Source organism: Peromyscus eremicus, chromosome 8a, assembly GCF_949786415.1.
Source record: "Peromyscus eremicus chromosome 8a, PerEre_H2_v1, whole genome shotgun sequence".
In the NCBI taxonomy this organism is placed as follows: Eukaryota; Metazoa; Chordata; class Mammalia; order Rodentia; family Cricetidae; genus Peromyscus; species Peromyscus eremicus.
In genome coordinates, this window is record NC_081423.1 from 37,619,141 (window position 1) to 37,641,823 (window position 22,683).

The 22,683-nt window shown below is 38.3% G+C and overlaps 2 protein-coding genes across 4 annotated transcripts in view; both read left to right on the plus strand.

Moving 5' to 3' along the window:
• Fnip1 (folliculin interacting protein 1) overlaps positions 1 to 13,834 on the plus strand; it is an 84,611-nt gene extending 70,777 nt beyond the window's left edge. For both annotated transcript variants that reach the window (XM_059270568.1, XM_059270569.1), the window contains 4 exons: positions 1,010 to 1,178; positions 4,199 to 4,396; positions 8,840 to 8,955; positions 11,170 to 13,834. In XM_059270568.1, coding sequence (XP_059126551.1) covers positions 1,010 to 1,178; positions 4,199 to 4,396; positions 8,840 to 8,955; positions 11,170 to 11,248 — 562 coding nt within the window. In that variant the 3' untranslated portion in view covers positions 11,249 to 13,834. The remainder of the gene's footprint in view (positions 1 to 1,009; positions 1,179 to 4,198; positions 4,397 to 8,839; positions 8,956 to 11,169) is intronic.
• A 4,754-nt stretch (positions 13,835 to 18,588) lies between these two features.
• Positions 18,589 to 22,683, plus strand: part of Rapgef6 (Rap guanine nucleotide exchange factor 6) — a 186,558-nt gene continuing 182,463 nt past the window's right edge. For both annotated transcript variants that reach the window (XM_059270565.1, XM_059270567.1), the window contains exon 1: positions 18,589 to 18,824. In XM_059270565.1, coding sequence (XP_059126548.1) covers positions 18,756 to 18,824 — 69 coding nt within the window. In that variant the 5' untranslated portion in view covers positions 18,589 to 18,755. The remainder of the gene's footprint in view (positions 18,825 to 22,683) is intronic.

Here is a 22,683-nt window from a genome sequence, read left to right on the forward strand (position 1 = left end):
CTTTAAAAAGGAGGTTAGGGCTCCAAGGTGGCTACACAGTAGAAAGCACCTGCTATATGAGCTTAATGATCTGAGTTTGACCCCGAAACCCACAGTAGAAAGAAGGAACTGACTCCCAAGGGTTGTCCACTGACTTCATGCACCTACATCCAAAATAATGATTAATAAAATAATTTTTAATGTCATTATGCCTCTCATAGGGAGAATTAAAGACTATTCCTCACATCATCCCCTTGTGAAGGCATCAGAGAGACATTAAATAATATAAGTGAAACGTAGAAAATTGGTTTCTGCTTAGTTTTCAAACCATTTTGGGGTGACTTATGCATATATACATCCCAAAGTGGGCCTATGACAAGCCTGGCACTTAGAAAGAATCTTTGAGGTGGTAGGGAATAAATAAATTTAGTTAAGACAAAGAGGGAATATGTATTTGAGGTCAAGTATGCAAGAAGACTATCCCTGCTTTGGAATGTTACAGACCTAGATTTTTTTAGGTACTTTGTTTTACACAGTGATTTTCATAATCTGATTTTGTTAGGAATGTGTTACAAATGTTTTTATTCTTTTTTGTTTGTTTTTGTTTTTGTTTTTGTTTTTGAAGACAGGGTTTCTCTGTGTAGCTTTGCGCCTTTCCTAGGACTCACTCTGTAGTCCAGGCTGGCCTCGAACTCACAGAGATCTGCCTGCCTCTGCCTCCCGAGTGCTGGGATTAAAGGCGTGCACCACCACCACCGCCTGGCTACAAATGTTTTTAAAGGATAGCCTCCTAAAGTCTGTTATAGAAGAGCTGTGTTCTTCAGACCTCCTCCAGGAGAGAACAGTATTTTGTGGTCTATTTTAGTGCTTAGGCCAGTTTTTATGTAAAGCTAATTTTACTCTGTATATAGTTTATAAAAAGCAGAGACAGACTAGTAGAGTTCATAACCTTCCCCACCCCATCTTCTGCCACTAGTAAAAGATGTTTATTATTTAACTAAATTTCCCTCCTTGGTCCTCTTTCTTTCAGGTCAAAGTTAATTGAAGTGAGTGCTGTTCAGCCCAACATTGCCAACTTTGGAAGATCCTTGCTGGGTGGCTACTGCTCATCTTACGTTCCTGACTTTGTTCTTCAAGGAATTGGAAGCGATGAGAAGCTCCGTCAATGCCTGGTGTCAGATTTGTCTCATGCTGTGCAGGTGAGATACCGTCACAGCTTCTGAATATACTTAAAGCAAACTCTGTTACTCTATTACAACCCAGAATTCCTTGTATTTTAATTTTAGTTAAGCTGTGACCATATAACATAGTCACTGTTCTCTGAATCCATCACCTCATATATAGCACCTACATCATTATATTTACCATTGTGAAGAAGACAAGAATTGAATTCTAGGAATGTACCAAATGGAAATTTGAAAAAATAGGAAATATTTTAGATACTCATAACATCAACTTGATATATACAAAAGAATATTTCTCTTTGTTGTTGTTTTTCTGTCTTTCAAGACATGTTTTTGTTTTTGGGTTTTTGTTTGTTTTATTTGTGTGTGTGTGTGTGTGTGTGTGTGTGTGTGTGTGTGTGTGTCTGTGTCTGTGTGTGTGTGTGTAGCCCTGGCTGTCCTGGAACTCACTCTTTAGACCAGGCTGTCCTGAAACTCAGAGATCTGCCTGCCTCTACCTCCTGAGCTCTGGGATTAAAGGTGTATACCACGATTGCCCAGCTTAAGAGAGTATTTCTTAATTTCCTTGTCAGATTATTGCTTATGTATAGAAATACAATTGATATTTTATGTTTACCTTTTATTCTGTAGCTTTCCTAAGCTCTTACTAGTTATGTTATTCATATAGAATCCTTAGAGTTCTTACTCACTGTTTATGTCATCAGTGGACAGTGTTACATTTTCCATTCCAGTCTTGATTATATTGGGTTAAATCTGTCCAGTGTTGCATGGAAAGAAAAGGTGACAGAAGATTGTATTATCTTGCTCCTTATCCTAGGAGCAAGATTTGTATTATCTTGCTCCTTATCCTAGGAGGAAACCATTGGGTCTTTCACTATTAGGATATTATTGATAGGGTTCTTGTAGATAGATATTTAGGAGAAAACCATTGGGTCTTTCACTATTAGGATATTATCGATAGGGTTCTTGTAGATAGATATTTAGGAGGAAACCATTGAGTCTTTCACTATTAGGATATTATTGATAGGGTTCTTGTAGATAGATATTTAGGAGGAAACCATTGAGTCTTTCACTATTAGGATATTATTGATAGGGTTCTTGTAGATAGATACCCTTTTCAGCTGTGGAAACTCCTTCTATTCTAAGTCATTGGCTTTTTGTTATGGTGGTAATAGTGTTTGTTTGCTCATTTTTATTGTGCCGGTAGTTTGAGGGTTTGTTTGATTTTGGTTTTTGGTCTTGCTATATAGTTCAAACTGACCTAAAATTTTCAATTCTTAGTCTTGAGTTTTAAGGTAACAGGTATGTGCCAGCCTGCCTTGCTCTCTCCAGCCTTTTTATTTCCTGTTTTTCTCCCCCATTTTTCAATATTATTTCTCAAAAATTTATCCAAATGCATTTACTTGAGGCCTTCTCACAATGTTCCTTTCTAAGGAACTGTCTATGTTCCTCTCCTGTCTTACCTGCAGTTCTTATGCACATTGCAGTGTTCTCTCTTCTACATCTCCAGTAATTGCTGATTAATCTGTAACTAAATTTTTATTTTACTCTTTTTAAAATATTAATACCTTCTTTGTCTACTGTTTAGAAAAGAATGTTATTCAGGTGGTTGTTCATTAACTGGGTAAAGGGATGGATGTTGAGGATGCCAACATCCTCAACTTGGGATCATGTAGGAGCAAATCTGGCTTAGCTGTGTAATCATTGTGATGGTAAAAGTCAGGCCATTTACTCTTGTTTTTGTTGCTCTTCTTTTTGGCCATAGCTTTTGTTTTTGTTTTTAAAAAAATGTCCTATGTAAATAATAAAATAATAGTGAAGTATTTAGCATTGCAGGACTATATTACTGATAAGTATACTGTATACTTAATTTCTATTTTTAATCCTTGGTATAAAGGATTTAACTTCCCTAAGAGAAGTCAAAAAGTAGAGCCTTCTGCCTTATGGCCTTCTACCTGTATGTCAGTGTACTAATGTTTATTTGTTTGTTTTGTTTTTATGGTTGTTTTGTTTTTGCCAACTTGATACAAGCTAGAGTCATCTAGAAAGAAGGAACCTCAATTAAGGAATTATTTCTATCAGATTGTCCTGTAGACAAGTCTGTGATGTATTTTCTTGACTAATGATTGATGTGGGGGGGGCAAGCCCACAGGTGGGTGGGTGTTGCTACCCCTGGGCATGTGTGGTCCTGTGTTGTATAAGAAAGCTGACTGAGCAAGCCATTAAGCAGTGTTCCTCTATGGTCTCTGCTTCAATTGCTGCCTCAAGTTCCTGTCCAGACTTTTCTTCATAATGGACTATGACTTTAAACTGAAATATATCCTTTTGCCATGATTTTTATTATAGCAGTAGAAAGCAAACTAAGACAGTCAATTAAAATATTATTTTTCACTGTTGTAAGTATGAAAATACTGTGTGATAATGGTATTAAGTAAGATAAAGATACATTGAATAGAAGAAATCCTTTGTACTTTTCACAGTCAAGCTTGATAAGTCAAGTTAGTACATGTGGACTTGTTCTCCTTTAAACATATATCTATGTTCTGCCTACATGTCGTTGCAAAATAGAAAAGTTAATGTACAGAGGCAATAATGTATTTCATGGCATCACCAAATCACACCTGTGGTTCTGAGGCATGTTGATGGCTGATATAACAGAATTTTACTCTTGTCTCATTTGTGCAAATAAGTTTCTGTCAAAAAAGAAAGAAAAAGGCCTGTCTTATTTGGAAAGATTTAGCCTTTTTAAACTAAGAATTGCTTTCTTCTAGTTGTCTGGCATAAGTAACTGATCAAAAAGACTGGGGAACATTCAATTCTAGATTTAAGGACACAAAGATTTATTGACGAATACGAAGTATATGCATAAAATACTTCAATGTATTTGTTATTAATTATTCCATTTTCTATCGAGGATTCATTGGTAATACTGTTATTTAATATATTTTTCTGCTTTTTTTTTTATTAATTGACTTGTTCTACTTACATTACTTTTGAAAACTTGCTTACCATAGACTGAATTGTTTTCTTTCCAGCATCCAGTGTTGGATGAACCAATAGCAGAAGCTGTCTGTATAATAGCTGATATGGATAAATGGACTGTTCAGATCGCCAGCAGTCAGAGACGAGTGACTGATAATAAATTGGGAAAGGAAGTGTTGGTTTCTAGTCTTGTTTCCAACCTGCTTCATTCCACTCTTCAGCTTTATAAACATAACTTGTCTCCAAACTTTGTAAGTATATATAAGGCTTGAATGACTTTGAGTACTCTGCTAAGTGAACTTGGCATACTGTATACACATACTAAATATTCTTACTAGCTTTTATCATTGCTTTGCTCAAAGAGGTATTACAGTGAATATTTATCCTCTTCCTCCTCCAACCATTGTAGAGATAGAATCTAGAGCTGGGATATTTTGGAGGGTTAGATTAGATCATTAATTAAGGTTGTTTAAGTCTTGAGTGTTGGTTCATGTGAGAAGACTAGTGGTCTACTAAGGAAGAAAGAAATTGAGATTGTTCTGTCTGTACCATGTGAGAAGACAGTGAGAAAGCAGCTGTCCATCATTCAGAAAGAGCCCTCTCTAGAACCCAGCAATACATGTACCCACATAATGGATTTCTCCATTTCAGGAATATGGGATGATCTATTACTGGGGCCATCTGTGAGCTAAGAAAGAAAGGGATGCACTTAAATTTGTGCACTCTGACTTCAGCAGCCAGATTTTTGATCATATGCAATATGTCCATTCAGTACTCCTGGTTTGTGTAGGATGTCATTTCAGACTCCCATCATCATGTCAGGACTTTGAAAAATTCCACTTTGTGACAGTGATAGCCTCTTGATACCTTCTCCCACTTTCAGGGCTCATTCTTTCTCATGTTAAGAGAACTGTAAAGTTAAGTTCTCAAAAGCTCTCTGTATCAGTGTGACAAACACACATCAGCACTGCTCAGTGTCAGAAGCCTGAGAGTGTCCTCCATGATTAGTGTTGAAGAAACCTATTTTCAGCACTTGAACTCCAGCATGATACTTAGGTTCTAGTCAGAACAACTAAGCAAAACCAGAAATAAAATACTTCAAAATTGGAAAGGAAGATAGACTTTATTTCTATTTGCAGATGACATAATCTAGAAAATGCATTTCATGAGAAAAATTGATAAAATTTGCAGGAGAGAAAACATGTAAAGTTAAGATGTCCTATATCTTAACTGTGAGCAAACTGAAATGAAAATCAACCATTGTGAGCACACCAGTGGATGAAAGGTTCAGGGCCAGCTTCAGCTACATACTGAGTTCAAAATTGTCCTGTCTCATTAAAAAGAAAATTCCAAGTGGGGAGGGGAAAAGACATTTCCACTTACAACAGTAAAAATATTGTGTAGAAAGACTGTAACCAAGAAAAGGAGTTGTAACTGGAAAACATTATAGAAATGAGGTAGAAGAGGCAGAAATAATGGAAACATCCAAGTCTGAGAATTGGAAAACTTAGGGTTCTTTTGCTTCAAGTTAATGGCCACTCTAAACATCAGTAGACTTTTGCCCCACTATTGTCCCATCATATGGACCAAATGACCTGCCTCACAACACAACTCAGGCTACTTCTGCCAGAGAAAGAAGAGCTCACCTTTCTGTCCCTGTGCTTGTCTGGACCCACAGTTGGAAGACTTAATATTGTCATTACTTCCCAAACTGACATACAAATTGAATAGTATTCCTATCAAAATCCTAATGAAAGATTTTTTAATAATTGAAAACCTGAGGCTGGAGAGATGGCTTAGTAGTTAAGAGCCCTGGCTGGTCTTGTAGAGGACCTGGGCTCAACTCTGAGTAGCTACATGGTGGCTCACAATCATCTGTAACTCCAGTCCCAGGGAATCTGATGGCCTCTGTGGGTACAGCATGCACATGTACACATACATACATGCAAGCAAACATCTATATAATAAAAAAAATCAAACCAAAAAAATTTAATCCAGTCATATAGAACATCAGGGGAACCCAAAGAGCCAAAGTAGTTTTGAAAGGAAAGTAGCCAAGCATGGTGGTACATGCCTGTAAATTCCCAGACGATCTGAGCTACATAGGGGGAGACCCTATTTTAAAAAACAACAGCAGCAGAAATTAGAGAGGTCAAACTTCCTAATTTGAAAACTTAGAGTGCTGCTATAGTCAAAACATGGTGGTAGTAGCATAAAGACCAGAATATAGATAGATTCATTCTTCATTCATTACAGATTAAAGAGCCCAGAATTAAACCTTCTCATATAGGATTGGTTTCAGTAATAGTGCCAAGAGTACAGTCAACAAGGAAAAGTGTTTACAATGAAAGACAGCCACATTTTAAAAAAAAAATGTTCTTGAGTCCTTATTTTATGCCATATTTACAAATGAGCTCAACTTAAGGAGCTTAAGACCTGTACTTCAGAGCTAAAATTTTTGTTGCCTGTGTTTTTGGTGTATGTTTAAAGAATCACTTTGCCATTCTCATTTTGTCTCACAGACGTTTTCCTCTTTGCTTTCTTGTAAGTTTTATAGTTTATCTCTAGACTAGTAGTTACTAGAGGGAGGAAGGAGGGAAGGAGAAGTTATTGTTGGGTAAAGAGTTTGTGATGAAAAGAACTTCTCAAGTGAATGGTGGTTATAGTTGTACATTGTAGATATTCTTAACGTCACTCAACTACATATTTGAAAATGTTCTGTATTGGGGCAGGGGATATGTTTGGACAGCCCAGGTAGAATGTTTGCCTGCCACCCGTGCACAAAGCCCTAGGTTTGATCCCCTGCACCTCTTAAACCAAGAGTGGTGTTGCCTATAATGTCAGTATTTAGCTGGCAGAGGCAGAATCAGAAATTCAAGGTTAGCCTGGACCTTATAGCAAGTTTTCAGCTACTCTGGTATATACCAGACCCCATCTCCAGTTAAAAAACATAAATAAAAGCCAGGCGGTGGCAGGTGGATCTCTGTGAGTTCAAGGCCAGCCTGGTCTACAAATCGAGTTCCCAGACATCCAGAGCTATTACACAGAGAAACTGTGTCTCAAAAAAAATTAAAAAGAAAAACCATAAATAATAGTTAATAAGGTAAATTTTATTGTCTGTTTTATATATACATATTCTGCAGCTAACATTTTCTTAAGGCATTTTTAACCTAAACAAGAATTATGGAGCCCGGTGGTGGTGGCGCACACCTTTAATCCCAGCACTCGGGAGGCAGAGCCAGGCGGATCTCTGTGAGTTCAAGGCCAGCCTGGTCTCCAAAGCGAGTTCTAGGAAAGGCACAAAGCTACACAGAGAAACCCTGTCTCGAAAAAAAACAACAAAAAAAATTATGATGAGATACATACCACAAGACAGTCGATGAACCCCCACATCCATTCAGTTGTAATAAAACAAATTTTGGTGTTTTGGTTTTGGTTTGGTTTGTTTTTTTTTTTTTTGGTTTTTTTGTTTGTTTGTTTGGGTGGTTGGTTTAGTTTTTTCAAGACAGGGTTTCTCCATGTAGCCCTGGCTGTCCTGGAACTCAACTCACTCTGTAGACTAGGCTAACCTCCAACTCAAAGATTTACCTGCCTCTGCCTTCCAAGTACTGGGATTAAAGGCATGCACTACTACCACCTGACTTATAAAACAAGTTTTTATCAGGCACTTTTAGTAGCAGATTTTCATTGGAAAGGGATTTAGTGTTTATTACTTGAAAGTCACATTTTCCCCTTCAAACATATATCAATTGTATGAAAAAGCATCTATTTTAGGAAACATGTATAAATTAATTGCAAAATATAGATATATAAATAAATATAAATAAATATAGATATTTTGCTATTTTAGGTTATAAAACTCATTCAGCACTGGGCAGTGGTGGTGCATGCCTTTAATCCCAGCACTTGGGAGGCAAAGCCAGGTGGATCTCTGTGAGTTTGAGGCCAGCCTGGTCTATAGAGAGAGATCCAGGACAGGCACCAAAACTACACACAGAAACCCTGTCTCAAAAAGCCAAAAACAAAACAAAACACACACACACACACAAAAAAAAAAAAACCAAAACTCGTTCTGCAAGGTCTACTTACTGTTCCTTCTTTGAACTGTTGCAAACGTTTTTTTATTCAGAGAGAGAGAATATGTATATATGTATGAATATATATATATATATACTCGTTTGACATATGAGTATGTATATATCAGATTTGAAATTAAAATGTTTTTAAAGTCTTGTAAATGAATATTGATCACTGTACAACATCTGAAATACTAGTGAATTGTACATTTAAAATGGTTGAGATGGTAAATTTTATTGCAGTTTAAAAAGAAGAGTGCCTTGGGAGTTAATCTTTGATATTAACGAGAAACAGATTTATGCTTCTTTTCATCTAAAACTGCATACCTAATTTCTTCTGAATATAATTCATGTTGGAATGACCAAATGGAATTGTGTAAAACTTGATGCTGTGAAATTTGCTAGCTGGGTGTGGTGGTGTATACTTTTAATATATGCATGTGCCCAAGAATTTGAGGCCATCCTGAACTACGTAGGGAATTCAAAGCCACCTCAAATATATAGCGAAATTCTGTTGTTATCCCTCATGTCCTCTCCCCGACAAGGCAAGAAATTTGACATTACTCAAAAGAATGAGAATGAGTTTTCTAACAGAGTTTGGTTCTTCTCTAACTGCAGTGTGTAATGCACCTTGAAGACCGGTTACAGGAATTATACTTCAAGAGCAAAATGCTGTCGGAGTACCTGAGGGGACAGATGCGTGTTCACGTCAAGGAGCTAGGAGTGGTTCTTGGGTATGTTCATGGTTTCCTTTCCGGCTCTGCTGTGTCTCTTGTCATGTTCCTCAGAACTGCTTTTTGTTGTTTGGTTTTGTGTGTTTTTTTCTATTAGAAGCTATGCACTGCTAGTGTTCAGGTTTCTCTGCATCCTAGAAAAGCAGGTTCTATCACCCCTAATATAGATGCATTGGCCCTTTCACCATCCCTGTACTTTGTCAAGAATATAGGCTGAGGGAATTAAACCTAAATTTTTAATCTTAGAAAAAATAAGTGTTCAGGTTTTACTTATTAAATTTGTTGTAGATTCATTATTGTAAGCATCTGCCCTGCCTCTCAAATGAGCTGATGGAAGTAAAGATGCTCGATTTGTGTTTGCTCTTTTCTGCAGGTTACTGTTCCTCACCATGATCTTTATAGTATATTGACCTACTCTATGGTTACTCCTTGGAAAATAACAGCTATCTGAAATGCTAACTAAGGAGAAAAAGGAAGCTGGTTTCTAAGAATAATGTAGCCTTATTCTATTAGCTTTTCTCTGTTCTGTGTTTGTGTGCATGATAAAATTCTAGTTTAAGGAGTTAGATTTTTTTTTTCCCCTAAATTCAGTTTCTATGAAAGGAAAAGGGATCAGTGTCAATCATTTAGAATCCAGTGTATATCACAAACCAAGTTAAAGTCTAAACTTTTTTTTTTTTTGTCATCCGTTCTGGGGATTTACCCTACAGCCTCACACATAAGAAGAACATACTCTACCAGAGTTATATATGATGCCCAATTGTTTTAGTTATTCTGTGGTGTGTAGGCAATATCCAAATTGGAAATGGCCAGTTCTGTAAATAAGCATGCCCTTTGTCACATATTAGGACTGAACAGCAATTTGAATGACTCTAAATACTTTGACTTCAGTACTGTTTGTATTCTATACCAAAGTTTGTTCAAGTTCCAATGAGGCTTTTAGAGAATGGTTCTCCAGTATTTGGAAAATCAGTAGCAATATCTTATTTTCCTAGGAAGTAGGAGAGAGGTGGGGAGGGGGAGAGAGAACGAGAAGAGACTGTGATACCTGTATTCATACCTTAAAAAATTAAACTAATTTTTAAAATAATGTACATTTAAACCAAGTTCATGGTACATTTGGTGTAAAATGGAAAGTTACCATCATCTTTTCCTCAACCTCCATCCTAACATAAACACTGTTGACATTGTTTATTGTTGCTGAATTTTACAATGTATAAAAGTAGAAATTGATTTGTACTCTGTCAGTGTGCAGCATGCAGTAATATAGCCTGGATATTTCTTTATATGTATGCATACTGATAGATCTCATTTTAATGGTGGTATAGCATTCCATTTTATAATTTATGGTTTACAATATTTTGCTGTTATAAACCAGTGCTGAAATGAAAATAAATTTTTTGACCTGTGTAAAATAAATTCTACTCCTAGAAGTAGAATGCTTGATTAAAGAACATGCACATTAAATTATACACATAATTTTGGTAACACTAAATGCTGTCTGGAAATTGCAGTCTGAACTCCCATAAGCAGAAGAAGCTATCACTTATTAGCCAAACTAGTAGCAGACTTTCAAAATTCTTGCTCTTGAGCTGGCATGATTTTTTTTCTTTAAATTCCTTAACAAGTTAAATCTAACTTTTTCTAAATGTATTGACCATTTTTCTTTTTCTGAAAATTATTTGAGTTCTTAATTTTTTGTTTATTTTGAAGCAGGGCTTTACTTTGTAGCTTAGCTAAACCTCAAACTTGTGACTCTCTTCCCTCAGTCTTTCTACTGCAGGGTTACAGATTGTTGCTATCATGCTTTGAATAATTTGTGGTATGATGTATTTTAAAGAAATTTCCACTACTTATATAGTATGTATTATAGAAATACTTTTGGTTAAAAGCTCACACAGACTATTATTACTAATAAATTATATTTCTTGCACATCTGTCCCTAGATAAATGACAGGTCAGCTGTGGTGCTTTCTGGTGTCTGTGTCTTGGTTTCCTTTGCATTTGGAAGCTTCTTTTCCCTTGAATCTGTGGTGCTACTGTTAGTGACATTTTCCAAGTGTTGTTATCTTTAGCTCTTTCCCCTTTTCATTTTGGCCAGAGTGTGTCCTTAAGTGCTGAGATGGATTATAGTGCAGAAGTGATCATTGCATGTAAGATTCATATTTTGGATACACAGAAAGCCTGAACTGAGTTTTCTTTTCTTTATTTCAGGATTGAATCCAGTGACCTTCCTCTTCTGGCTGCTGTAGCAAGCACCCATTCTCCATATGTTGCTCAGATACTCCTTTAACATGCCTAGAGGTTAACTGCGGTTTAAAGTTGAATAGAAACCAAGGAGGCAAGCACAGTGTGTATCTGTGGAGTTGTTGCTGTTCTGTTATTTGTGTTAGTTTTCTCCATTAGGCTTCTGTGTGAATGTGTCATCTCTATCATGCTGTGTTGTATCACAGTCTGCATAGACTGGATGGCTTTTTATTTTTAACTGGACATTGGGTAGCGGTAGATTTTCAACCAAGTGAAATTAAAGCAACATAAATAATTGGGATGGGGGGAAGGCAAGTAGCATTTGCAAAAGCTAAAGTGAAACTAGAAATTTCTCTCCAGGAATTTCATGCAAACTCTAAAATGTTATCACAACTCATGAATAGCAATAGATATCTCATGATCAAATATCAGAAATCTTCATTTCACTAATTTTTAATTTTTATTTCTATGATACAGAATTCTATAAGACCTTGATTTATTTGTTGTTTTGCAGTTCAGGTCAACTAATTTCTAGTTTATTTAAGTATTTTAAACAACCTGTTAATTATAAGAAACTCACAATGAGTGAAGATGACATGTTGCCCATCCAAGTGTACATATGTATCTATTTTTTTAAAAAAGCAGGGATAGAAATACAATATTGATAAACATGCCTTTTTAAAAAATATTTTTTCATCTGGTATTGTATGTAATGTTGAAATACTATCTTCTGATGATTTTCTGTTTCACACACTCTAAAATATATTTAAAGCCAATCTTTTTGAGGCTAAAGGTTGTAGATTCCCTAAGAATACTACTTTATACCATTTGTTTTATAAGAATGAGCTAATTCTTATTTGATATTTACATATTAATTTAATAAATAAAAATTAAGATTAAAAAGTGCACCAAAGCAACCACAGAAATAATACTATATTTTTAAAATGTGCTCAGGTGGCCACAAACTTTGATTTCAGTATCAACCATTGAATCCAAATGAGCAGAATATTTGCTAATAATCCTCAATTTACACTAGTAAAAGTAATAACTTTAAAATTTTCTTTTCTCTAAGTGTTCCCTGTTTTCAAAAACTGATTGTTTTTCAAAGCTTTCCACTTAACCATTTGTTGTCGTCTTTGTATATAGTGTAGATTGTTGCTTGTAAGAAAGGCTAATAAGGAACCAAACTCTTGTAAGTAATGTAAATAAAAAGGTGGGTAGATAATGTTTTCAATATACTCTACTACCTCAGTTTACTTGAATAGCTTACTCTTTGCCTGTGTGGGCTAAGATACACATAATGCTAGAATTAAAGTTGGTTTCTGTTTTCATTGAGTAATTCTCAATTGTTTAGCTCAAAAACAAACAAAAAACACAAAAAGAGCCCTACTCGCTTGTTCAGTTACTGAATACATTTACTATAACACATCCATTCTTGCTATTTAAAATTTTCAGTAATTAATGAAAATGTTCTGTGGTTTATAGTCTTTAGAATCTTGAATTTATAGTGTCTGGTCACAATTTTACCTTGCTCTTTATGTGTGTTCAGGAGAATTCCAACTAAAAAAGAATAAGTAGACTGTTTTAATGGAACATAAACCCAAAATTAGGGTGCCTGCAGTTGGCCCTTGTCCTGTCAGCTGGTTCCAGTTAGTACCTGGGTCTCCCATGAATGACTTGCTGCCAAAGAGTATATAGATATGTTTGCTTTGGCATCCTTGTATCCCATTTGTTAGTGAGATTGCTCTGTGTTCTGTTGAAATTCAGAGAGTAGATTTCTGTCAGAATTTAGAACCTGGAAAAGTTCATCTATGGCCATTGTACATTATTTTTTGATTGTGGCTCAGAAGAATATGTAGCAGGTAGACAATGTTTTGGGATGTTTTCTTAATCATGGAACTTTTCATAGTTCTATTTGAAATCTCTCATTACCACTTAGTAATTCTAGTCTTTATTAAGTGAATGGCTTGTGCACCTTTTATTTTCAAAACTCAGCTTTGCTGGAAAGGAAAGGCCTATAGTTTCTTAAAGACTCACTAGTCCTTATAGGATTCCTCAGTTTGTAATACCTTTATCATCATATTCTTTACTTATTCAAAGCCCAAGGAATGAGCTACTTCTTTACAGTGTGGCTGTGATAAATGTGAAAAGAGTTTTGGCCTGTTTAAAATAATTTTTTCAACTACTTAATGGTACAGACAAATATGTGCTACATATTAAAAACACCTGTTCATTGTAACGGGAAATTAAAAAGGGATCTTTTATATTATAGGATTAAAACTAATTTTCCATATATGTAAACTAATTGATTTGATTTTAAATATCTTGGCATTTATTAATATGTCTTAACTTTGAATTTGAAAATATTAAGTGCAATAAACATACTATACAGATTTCTTTTTGTTGCAATTGGCACACAATGCAGATGATCACTAAGAACAATTTGCATAATGCCTGTGTCTGGTAGCTGTCTTATGAGAATGTTCTGCTTTCTCTTAAGTTATTTAGATGATGAATATACAAAATGTACATACTTGTTTGTTCTGAATACATTTCTCAAATGTACACCTGTATTATAATAACCTCCCAGTTCTAGGGGAAATTTGTGCAATAAACACACATGTCAATTTGATGGGTAATGTTCGTGTTTCTTTCATATGTTAGTGAGGTGTATGTGACATTTATTGACTCTGATATCAGACAACCTAGATTTGTGCCCCAGCTTTAATACCTTTGAGCATATGACCTTTCTATATTGGTAGAATCTGTTAATACTTATTAGATTGTGAGAGTCAAGTAAAATAATGATTGCTAAGAATTTAGCTAGGCCGTACAGTAGTGGTACAAACCTGTAATCCCAGCACTCAGGAGGCAGAGCCAGATGGATCTTTGTAAGTTCAAGGCCAGGTCTACAAAGCAAGTTCCAGGACAGCCAGAGCTGTTACACAGAGAAACCTGTTTTCTCAAAAAAACATACAAAAATACCAATACTCACTAACTTTCGATTGCTACCTTTTACCAGTTAATCTGAGTAGTTACCATATAATGTTTGGAGAATTTTTAGGTATGCACTTATTACTTATAACTTATTACTTATAACTGTAATTATAGTGCCCAAAATACACTGATATATTCATTCATAACACCCAACTTTACTCACAGTGATAAATTGAAATTTTAAATCCAAACCAAGAGACACCATGTAAAGCTATTTAAGAACATTTTATTCAAAACAAATGACCATTAATTTTACAATTAAACTACAACAACTATTGGTTTGGAGTCTGGCACTGCTTTGCTCCCTAATTTGGATGTAACTCTGAGTAAGTGTGTCCTCTTGTGCATCATGTGGGATTCAGCCCTTTATCCATCCTTGGTATCTGCTCTGCAGCAGTAATTTAATCTTGACTAGGTTTGTTGGGAAGCTGCTTCCTTAAGTTAGGTTGAATTGAGTTGAGTTAAGCCTTGAGGCAGTACTAGCTAGACGAGAAACCCGTCTCACATAGTAATTAACTGTATCACTTTTACATTTAAACAGAGAAGCATTCTGTTTTAAAGCAGTGAAGTATCAAACACTAATAGTGCAAGGATCAGTTATTTATAGGCTGTTCCTAAAAACTTTCAGAAGTTGTGTAACATTTCTAAGTAGCATGGAATACTGATTTTGCTAATTAGAAATTGAGTGAGATACAGAGGATTTAGCCTGGTTATATAAAGTCATACAGTCTTCTGTAAAGTCTATCTTGTCTCTTAGACCAGAAAGATTTCCCAGCTACTTGGGGTGACAGATGGCAAACTATCCAAGTTTTTTTTTATATGTGCTTTCCTGTGTAGAAGGGGGGCCTAGAATAGCAAGTGAGGCCAAGCCTGAGCTGAAGGCCAGTGAAGACTGAGAAGTTGCAGCTTATCAGGGACATGACCTTGTCATGTCTACAAACCATTAGGCAAGCTTGGCTGTTAGTAATTTTCTATTCTAAACTTTTAGGGGCTAGCTAGACTAGCTGAGTTTGAGTTAGGGTAACTAGTTTAGCATGCTGCCAGCAGGGGTCTATTGTTTTCTATTTATTTGTAATTGGACCTAAGTTGATACTTCTATTTTTAAAATAAACCATCAGGAGTTGGAGAGATGGTTCAGTTAAGAACACTTGTGCTAAGTTCTAGTCCCAACATCCACGTGGTGGTTCCCAAACATCTATAATTCCAATTCTAGGGAATCATTTGCCCTCTTCTGGCCTCCAGGGGCACCAGATATGTACATGGTGCACATACATATATGTAGGCACAACATTCATACACATAAATAATACAAATTTAAAATAAATCAGATTTTATTTCTTGTATTTTTAATAGGAATTTTTAACTACATCAAAACTATCCAAATTATTCAAACTTCAACTTGTATTTTAGAGAAATTATTTTCCAGAAGAAATAGAAATGGTAGCAATGTTTGGATTGTACTGGCAACACACTAAATGATTCACATGATTTAACTCATAATCCTGAGAACCCTGAAAGCCCACTATTTACATAGAGATGTTTAAACTGTTGTTCAGAGATACATTAAATAGCTTTAGGGCTGAGTTCATAACAGTAAAAAAAATGCTTGCCCTGGGTTGGATCCTCAACACTGGGAAACAACTTTCTTTCCTAACTAAAAGTTAAATTCAGGTCTGATTGTCTGCAAAGTTCAAGTTTATAATGGTCAAGCTTTTGGTGTTTTTTCCCCTTTTTCAAAATATTAAGATGATGATGAACATTAATCTTCAGGGGGAGTGAAGCGTATGATTTGAGACTGACCTTTGGAAATCTAGTTTATATACACAAAAATGATGCAGGTCACTTGCAACATGGTCCTAGTTACTTTCTATTCCCTGATAAAACAGTGACCAGAAGCAACCTGTGGAGGAAAGGGTTTGCTTTCCTCTCATAGGGAAGCCAAGGCAGGAACTCACACAGAGACTATGAAGGATCACTATTTACTGACTTGCTGGATTTGTTTGCTTATAGAACCCAGGACTACTGCCCAGGAGTGGCACTACCCACAGTGGGCTGAGTGCTCCATCTCAATCATTAATCAAGGAAATGCTCCCCCCCCAAACAGACTTGCACACACTCCAATCTGATGGAGGCATTTTCTCAATTGAGGCTCCCTCTTCCCAGGTTACCTTAACTTATGTCAGTTGACAGAAAAATTAACCAGCACAAGTACCATTCAACTTTTTCATAGTTTATTTCTGTAGTGACTGAGCCATAAGGGCTTTTGTGCCCAAACCTCAAAAAAGATGTGCTAATAGCATGTTGTAAACTTCAAGTTTGGGCAAGCCCCAGGGTCCAACGGAAAATACAGCACTGTCATTACTCTGAAATGTTACAGCCTGAACTCTCCTGTTCTTTTTATTAGAGATTCTTACCTTGCCACAAGAAAGGTACTGTGAATCATTATTGGAAAACATGTCTAATCATAAGACTCTAAGTTCCCTAGTTAACTTACTCTGGAAAATACTATGATGTAGCTAGATGTGGTCAGAGCCCTCAACTTTTAAAATTCTGCATAAATGAAATGCCAGAAGGTGGAGCCTCCCAAGGAATGGTGTGACTAGTGTGGTTCACCTGTGCTCTGATAATGGTATTAAATAACTATCCCAAAATGATGGATTCTGGAATTCTGTCACTTAACCTTTACCTGTAATGGTTAACACAGATAGTGTATTTGACAGAATCTAGAATCGCCCAGGAGATAAATCTCTGGGCATGTCTGTGGGGGAGTTTCAAGACTGGGCTAATTAAGGTAGGGATGACCTACTCTTCGGTTTCATGGGCCTGGGGTACTGACTGAATAAAAGGCCAGCTGAGCAAGAGAATTCATAATGCGCTATTCCCTGATTGTGGACAAAGTGAACAGTCACTTTACACCCCTGCCACCATGGCTCAGCAGGAAAAGACAATGCTACCAAGATAATCTGGGTTTGGTCCCCAGGACCCAGATGGTGAAAGAAAAACCACTCTCTTTTAATATGTCTCCAAACCCCGACATGAGCACAGTGGCCCACACACAAATTAAAAACAAAACAAAACAAAACAAAAATGGCTCTGTGGTTTAAGCAGAGCGGGCCCGAATTCAGTACCCAGCACTCTTGTTCAGCTGTTCGCAACCCCGTTAATTCCAGCTCAACCTGTGAGCCAAAATTAACCCTCTACAGTTCCTTTTATCGGAGTATTTTTTATCCCAACGGGAAAAGTAACTGATACTCGGTCTTTGCAGCTTTTCTTACCAAAGGACAAGTAAACAAACCGAAGCTGTCTTTATTTTAGGAAAAGAGACTAGAATGTAAAATTCAATGAAAAAGCATTCATTATTGGCTCTAGGCAACTTAAAACCCAGCCGCCTGAAGAAAACCGGCGTGGAAAGGGCTGCTCTGAACACAGGTTAGGTTATAGCAGCCGTACCTGGCCTGAGTTGGGCCCCACCCACCCACTCTAGTAGTCAAGGATGTAAGATCAGGATTGATGGAGGCACGTGGAAATAAAAGGCAGATCTACCTCTACAGAAGCAGATTTGTCCTTTAATGAGAACAAGTGAAGAACAGCAGTTTCTCCTCGGAAGTGGAGACTGCACACGTGATTCAGAGGGCTTGTGGGTTTTATAGGACGGAAAAAGAAACGGGATGTAAGATTACATCTGCAGGTAGGTTCCCCAACAGTCTCAAAGTGGCAAATACCATGAGAGGTTGGTATGTTGACTTTATCAGAAGCTTCCAGGATCCTGATAGCTCACAGGTGTCATCTGTTAACTTTCCCATCTGGAGTTTTTCAGCTCACCTGAGGCTTTTAGGTCATAAACCCTTTAGAGGAAGATCCTGAACTTCTTCATCCAGCCACTGAGGCATCCACCATCAGACCCAGGACATCCTGGTGCGTGGTAGGCCAGCAGGCTACCCCTTGAATTATCATCTCCAGTCTTGAAAACACTTTTTGTGGGCAGCTTTCACTAGCGATTTCGTGGTTTAGAGCGCGAGTACTGCCCTGAGATCCGTGGCTTGCGCGGCGGTGTTGGGCTTCCTGGCTTGCTGAATGGCGGCCTCGACTTCCGCGAGCTTTGAGAGCCCCGCTGCTTCCGGACTTGGGCGCTAAGGTACACGTCCTGAGTGCCTTCTCCATACCTCTACCCCACCAACTATTTTTGGAGAGGCCATCATAGCACTTCCGGAACCTCAGCCGGAAGCTGGGGATGCGGAAGCTACAATCCCGTGACGGACTCTCGCGACGAAGGCCTAGCAGCTCGTTCCCACCCCCCACCCCAACTCTTTACGTCACGGCTAGGCGGGCGTCAGCGTGCGCACTGTGCGCGTGCGCACTCGCCCTCTCTCGCCCCCGCGCAGGCGTCTTTCTGGCCAGTCGCGCGTGGGCTGAGGCCCTGGGCGGGCGTTGCGAAGACTTGTTTGCTTGAGTTTGGACCCTGCGACAGTTCTCAGTTCCCTCCGGTGGGGCGGGAGCACACCCGGGTCAGGAGAATGGGCAGCTAGACGCAGGCTGGGGAGCGTGGGGCTGCGGACATGAACTCGCCCGTGGACCCCGGCGCTCGGCAGGCGCTCAGGAAGAAGCCTCCGGAACGGACCCCTGAGGTAAGGCCGGGCACTGGCGCGTACCCCTCGGCCCCGACCTGGCCGTCGTCGTCGCGCACCGGGTGGTGAGCGCCTTTCCTGCCGCTCCCTGCTGGAGACTTCCTTGTACCTCTGATAAGAAGACACCGTTACTGTGAACTGGGTTTTGAATATGTGTGTGCTCCTGCGGGCTGAAAAACAAGCTGGGAATTGTAATGTGTAATAGACAGTTCAGACTGTAGTCAGTGCGTGCTGTGCTCCCAGATACTGTACATTTGCCCCCAAAAGACAGACTTCCAAAGTCCATAGCAGACTCTGCATCCAGCCAGGCGGTAAGCTCCTGACGGGTGAGTGTTGAGTAGTTCCCTTGGTGCTTTTTCATGTTGTCCATGGCAAGCTTCAGGTTGTTTGGTAAGTTTTCTTGGTTTGGAGACACGTCTGTAATCAGTGGTTATGTGTATTATACCCAAAGAAAAACCAAAAGCGTTGTCAATGGAATGGATCATTTTGTTCGAAGTTGCAGTAATTGAAATGCTTTAAGTCTTAGTCACGCGAGTTTCAGATTTATGGTGCTTTGCATAAAAATTCTCAAACTTTGGACTAACACTCTGGGACATGACATTATTAAAACCATACAGTTATGTTTTTAACTGTGATGCGCGATGATGAGTCCACCTTGTTTATTGAGATTCTGATGTTTGCATAGGAACAAAGCAACTTTTTAAAATTACCTTCCAGGGGCTACTAATAATCCCGTGAATCAGTTTTTCTGTTGTGGTGGTGGTGATTATTGCAATGTGTAGTCTAAGTTTTATTTATAAATATTATTTAGGTAATGAGGGGAAACCCTAAGTAATTCTGTCTCTTCCGAATTACTTAGTTTGAAATTGAGTATTTTAAGCAGAGGAAATTTTCAGAACTGTTTAAGTTATGCTTGGTCATGTGTGCTGCGTTGAGGACTTTTATCTGGTTTTACTGGAATAGCAACATTGTTAAAAGGAAAGTTAACCGCTTAGATTCATTGGCTGTATTTTTGAATGAGTGTAGAATTTGGGTTACTAGTAAGAAATTAACAAGAATGCTAGTGATGGTTTATTTTGATAAAGAATTTGATGAAATTCTCACAAGTTCGTTTTTACAGAAGATTCTTTTAGTGGACTCTTTTGTTTTGTTTTTGAGACAGGGTTTCTCTGTGTGGTTTTGGTGCCTGTCCTGGATCTCGTTCTGTAGCTCAAGCCGGCCTTGAACTCACAGAGGCCTGGCCCTGCCTTCCGCGTGCTCTAATTAAAGGCATGCGCCGCCACCACCCGCTTTTAGTGGACTCTTAAGGGTCCGTTTTAAATATATTTGGTAATTATTCCTTGTCAACCTGTGGGAGCCCGTTCTCGGGTTCCTCGTGGCTTTACCCAGCAGGTTCGCATAGAGGATGATTAGGACCACGGGCCTGAGTGCAGGTGTCTGAGATGGTCTGCACTTGGCTGTGCTGGGGGAGGAGGTCTTTTGCTCCACCCTTTGTCGTCTCTATAAAAACCCTGGGGCAGAGACAGTCAGGGGCCGTTGAGAATAGGTTCCAGGCCCTCTCGAGGCTATCCTTTATTTTCTATCTGTTTATCTCCGCAAGATTCTCCGCGATAAATCCTTCTATCTAGTATTTCCTGCTGCTGGCACTCAAGAAAACTCTGGGGAACTGTGGGGGTGGTAGGTAAATGCCCCACATCAACCTGTTGAAGGTTCTATTCTGTACATTAGAAAATTCTAGTGAACAAAATAGACAAGTCCTTATAGTTCTTATCTTCTGATGGCATAAGGAGATAAGAAGGTAGGTTACACATATGTAATATGCTAGTAGTAATGGCTATTTCAAGTAACAAGATAAGGAGAATTGTGAAAAGGGAGGCTAAGCTAGATTATAGCTTAAATGAAGTAGTTCCTATTGCCCTAGGTAACGTGACTTGGTTGTCTTTGAGAAAAACTGAGTATCCCTGTATCGCTCACAGTAACCTGGAGCTTAATCATGAACCCATCAGCACTTTGCTTGTATAAAAATGGTAGTGAGCTGGTCCATCGTACCTGGTTTGGGGATTTGACTTGACTTGATGAACATTCTACTGATGCAGGAGAATGGAATTGTGTGTGGAGTTTTATGAAGAGAAAGCTTTTGCAAGCAGAGGAAATAGTCATTGCAAAAGACTGTGATGAGAACGTTCTCTTCACGTATTCCAGGAATAACAAGGAACTGTTGAGTAGTGGAGAGTGAGCTAGAGTGGGTAGGAAGTCAGAGATGGTGCTGTAGGATAGGACACAACACGTAGGACTTTTTAAACTGACGATGACGACGATGACGATGTCGACTTATTTTCAGTGAAATGAGTCTCTTGGCTGTAGTGTAGCGTGTAGACTAGGTGGAACAAGGGTAGGAGTAGGAAGTTAGAAGCGATTGCATAAATGAGGTAGGAGATGATACCTCAGACGAAAGCAACAGTGATGGAGGTTCTGAGTAGCCATCACTTCTGGAAATATTTTGATGTTTATCCAAGAGCGTTTGTTAATAACACATTAGGTATAGACTGAGGGAAAGAGGAGAATTGAATATGCTTATGCAGTTTTTGCTATAAATATGGAGTGTTGGACAAGTTGAAGAGCAGTCAGAGAAATGTCCTGGGATGTAGTGCAGTGGTACAATGCACACTTAGTGTTCATGGGATCCTGGGCTTAATCCTTAGCACCACAAAAGTACAGAAGATTTACTGGAGTTAGTTTGGTGAGGGAGAAGATCAGAAATTACGTTTTGAATATGTCTAGTTTGAAAAGAATGTTAGAAATGTTGAAGTAAAGAGTTACACATAAAATTTCTATTTTTAAAAGACTAAAGAGTTAAAATTTATGGTCATGGGGTTGTAGACATTATTTTCAGTTGGGAGAATGTATGAAATTACCAATATAGAAAGTATACAAAGAGAATAGAAGAGGTGTCACACATCAGGATCCCAGCTTGGGACTCAGAGGAGGAAGATTGACATTGGTTCCAGGCCTGCCTAGTATGGGTGAGGGTGGGATGTGTGTTATAGTTCTTCTTACACACACACACACACACACACACACACACACACACACAAAGATGTGTGTGGTGTGCCTTGTCTTAGAAAAATGACAGAATATATAGGTTAAGAGACGAGCTGGAGCGATGGCTCAGCGCTTAAGAGCGCTGGCTGCTCTTCCAGAGGTCCTGAGTTCAATTCCCAGCACCCACATGGTGGCTTACGACCATCTATAATGGGATCTGATATCCTCTTCTGTCATACATGCAAATAGAACACTCATATACATAAAATACATAAGCTTTTTTTTTAAAGACAGAAACAGACACATAAAGTGTAGTAGTGTCATGGGAGTCAAGTTAATAAAAATGCATGGGACAGGACTGTAGCTTAGTTTCACATATGAAAACTTGGGCTCAGTTCTCAGGATAGAGTTGGGGGATTTCTATTTTTAAAAGTTAGGCATGATGACATATGCCTGAATACTAGCATTTGGGAAGTGGAGGCAAGAAAATTAAGAGTACCAATCCAGTCTGGACTACATAAAACCCCTTCTCCAAAATAAAGTTATAATAGAAGAGGATAAAATCCATTCATTAAACTTAGTTTCTTTTTCCTTGAATGTGTACTGAGTGCACAGCATTGTGAAAATACACAAATAAATGGTTTGAATTTGGAACAGCCTCCCCCCAACCCCAACACGCACGCACGCACGCGCGCGCGCACACACACACACACACACACACACACACACACACACACACACACACACACGGGCTCCTGTATTTCAATACTTTGTCCCCAGCTCATGGCAGTGTTCTTGTGGAACCTTTGGAGCAGGG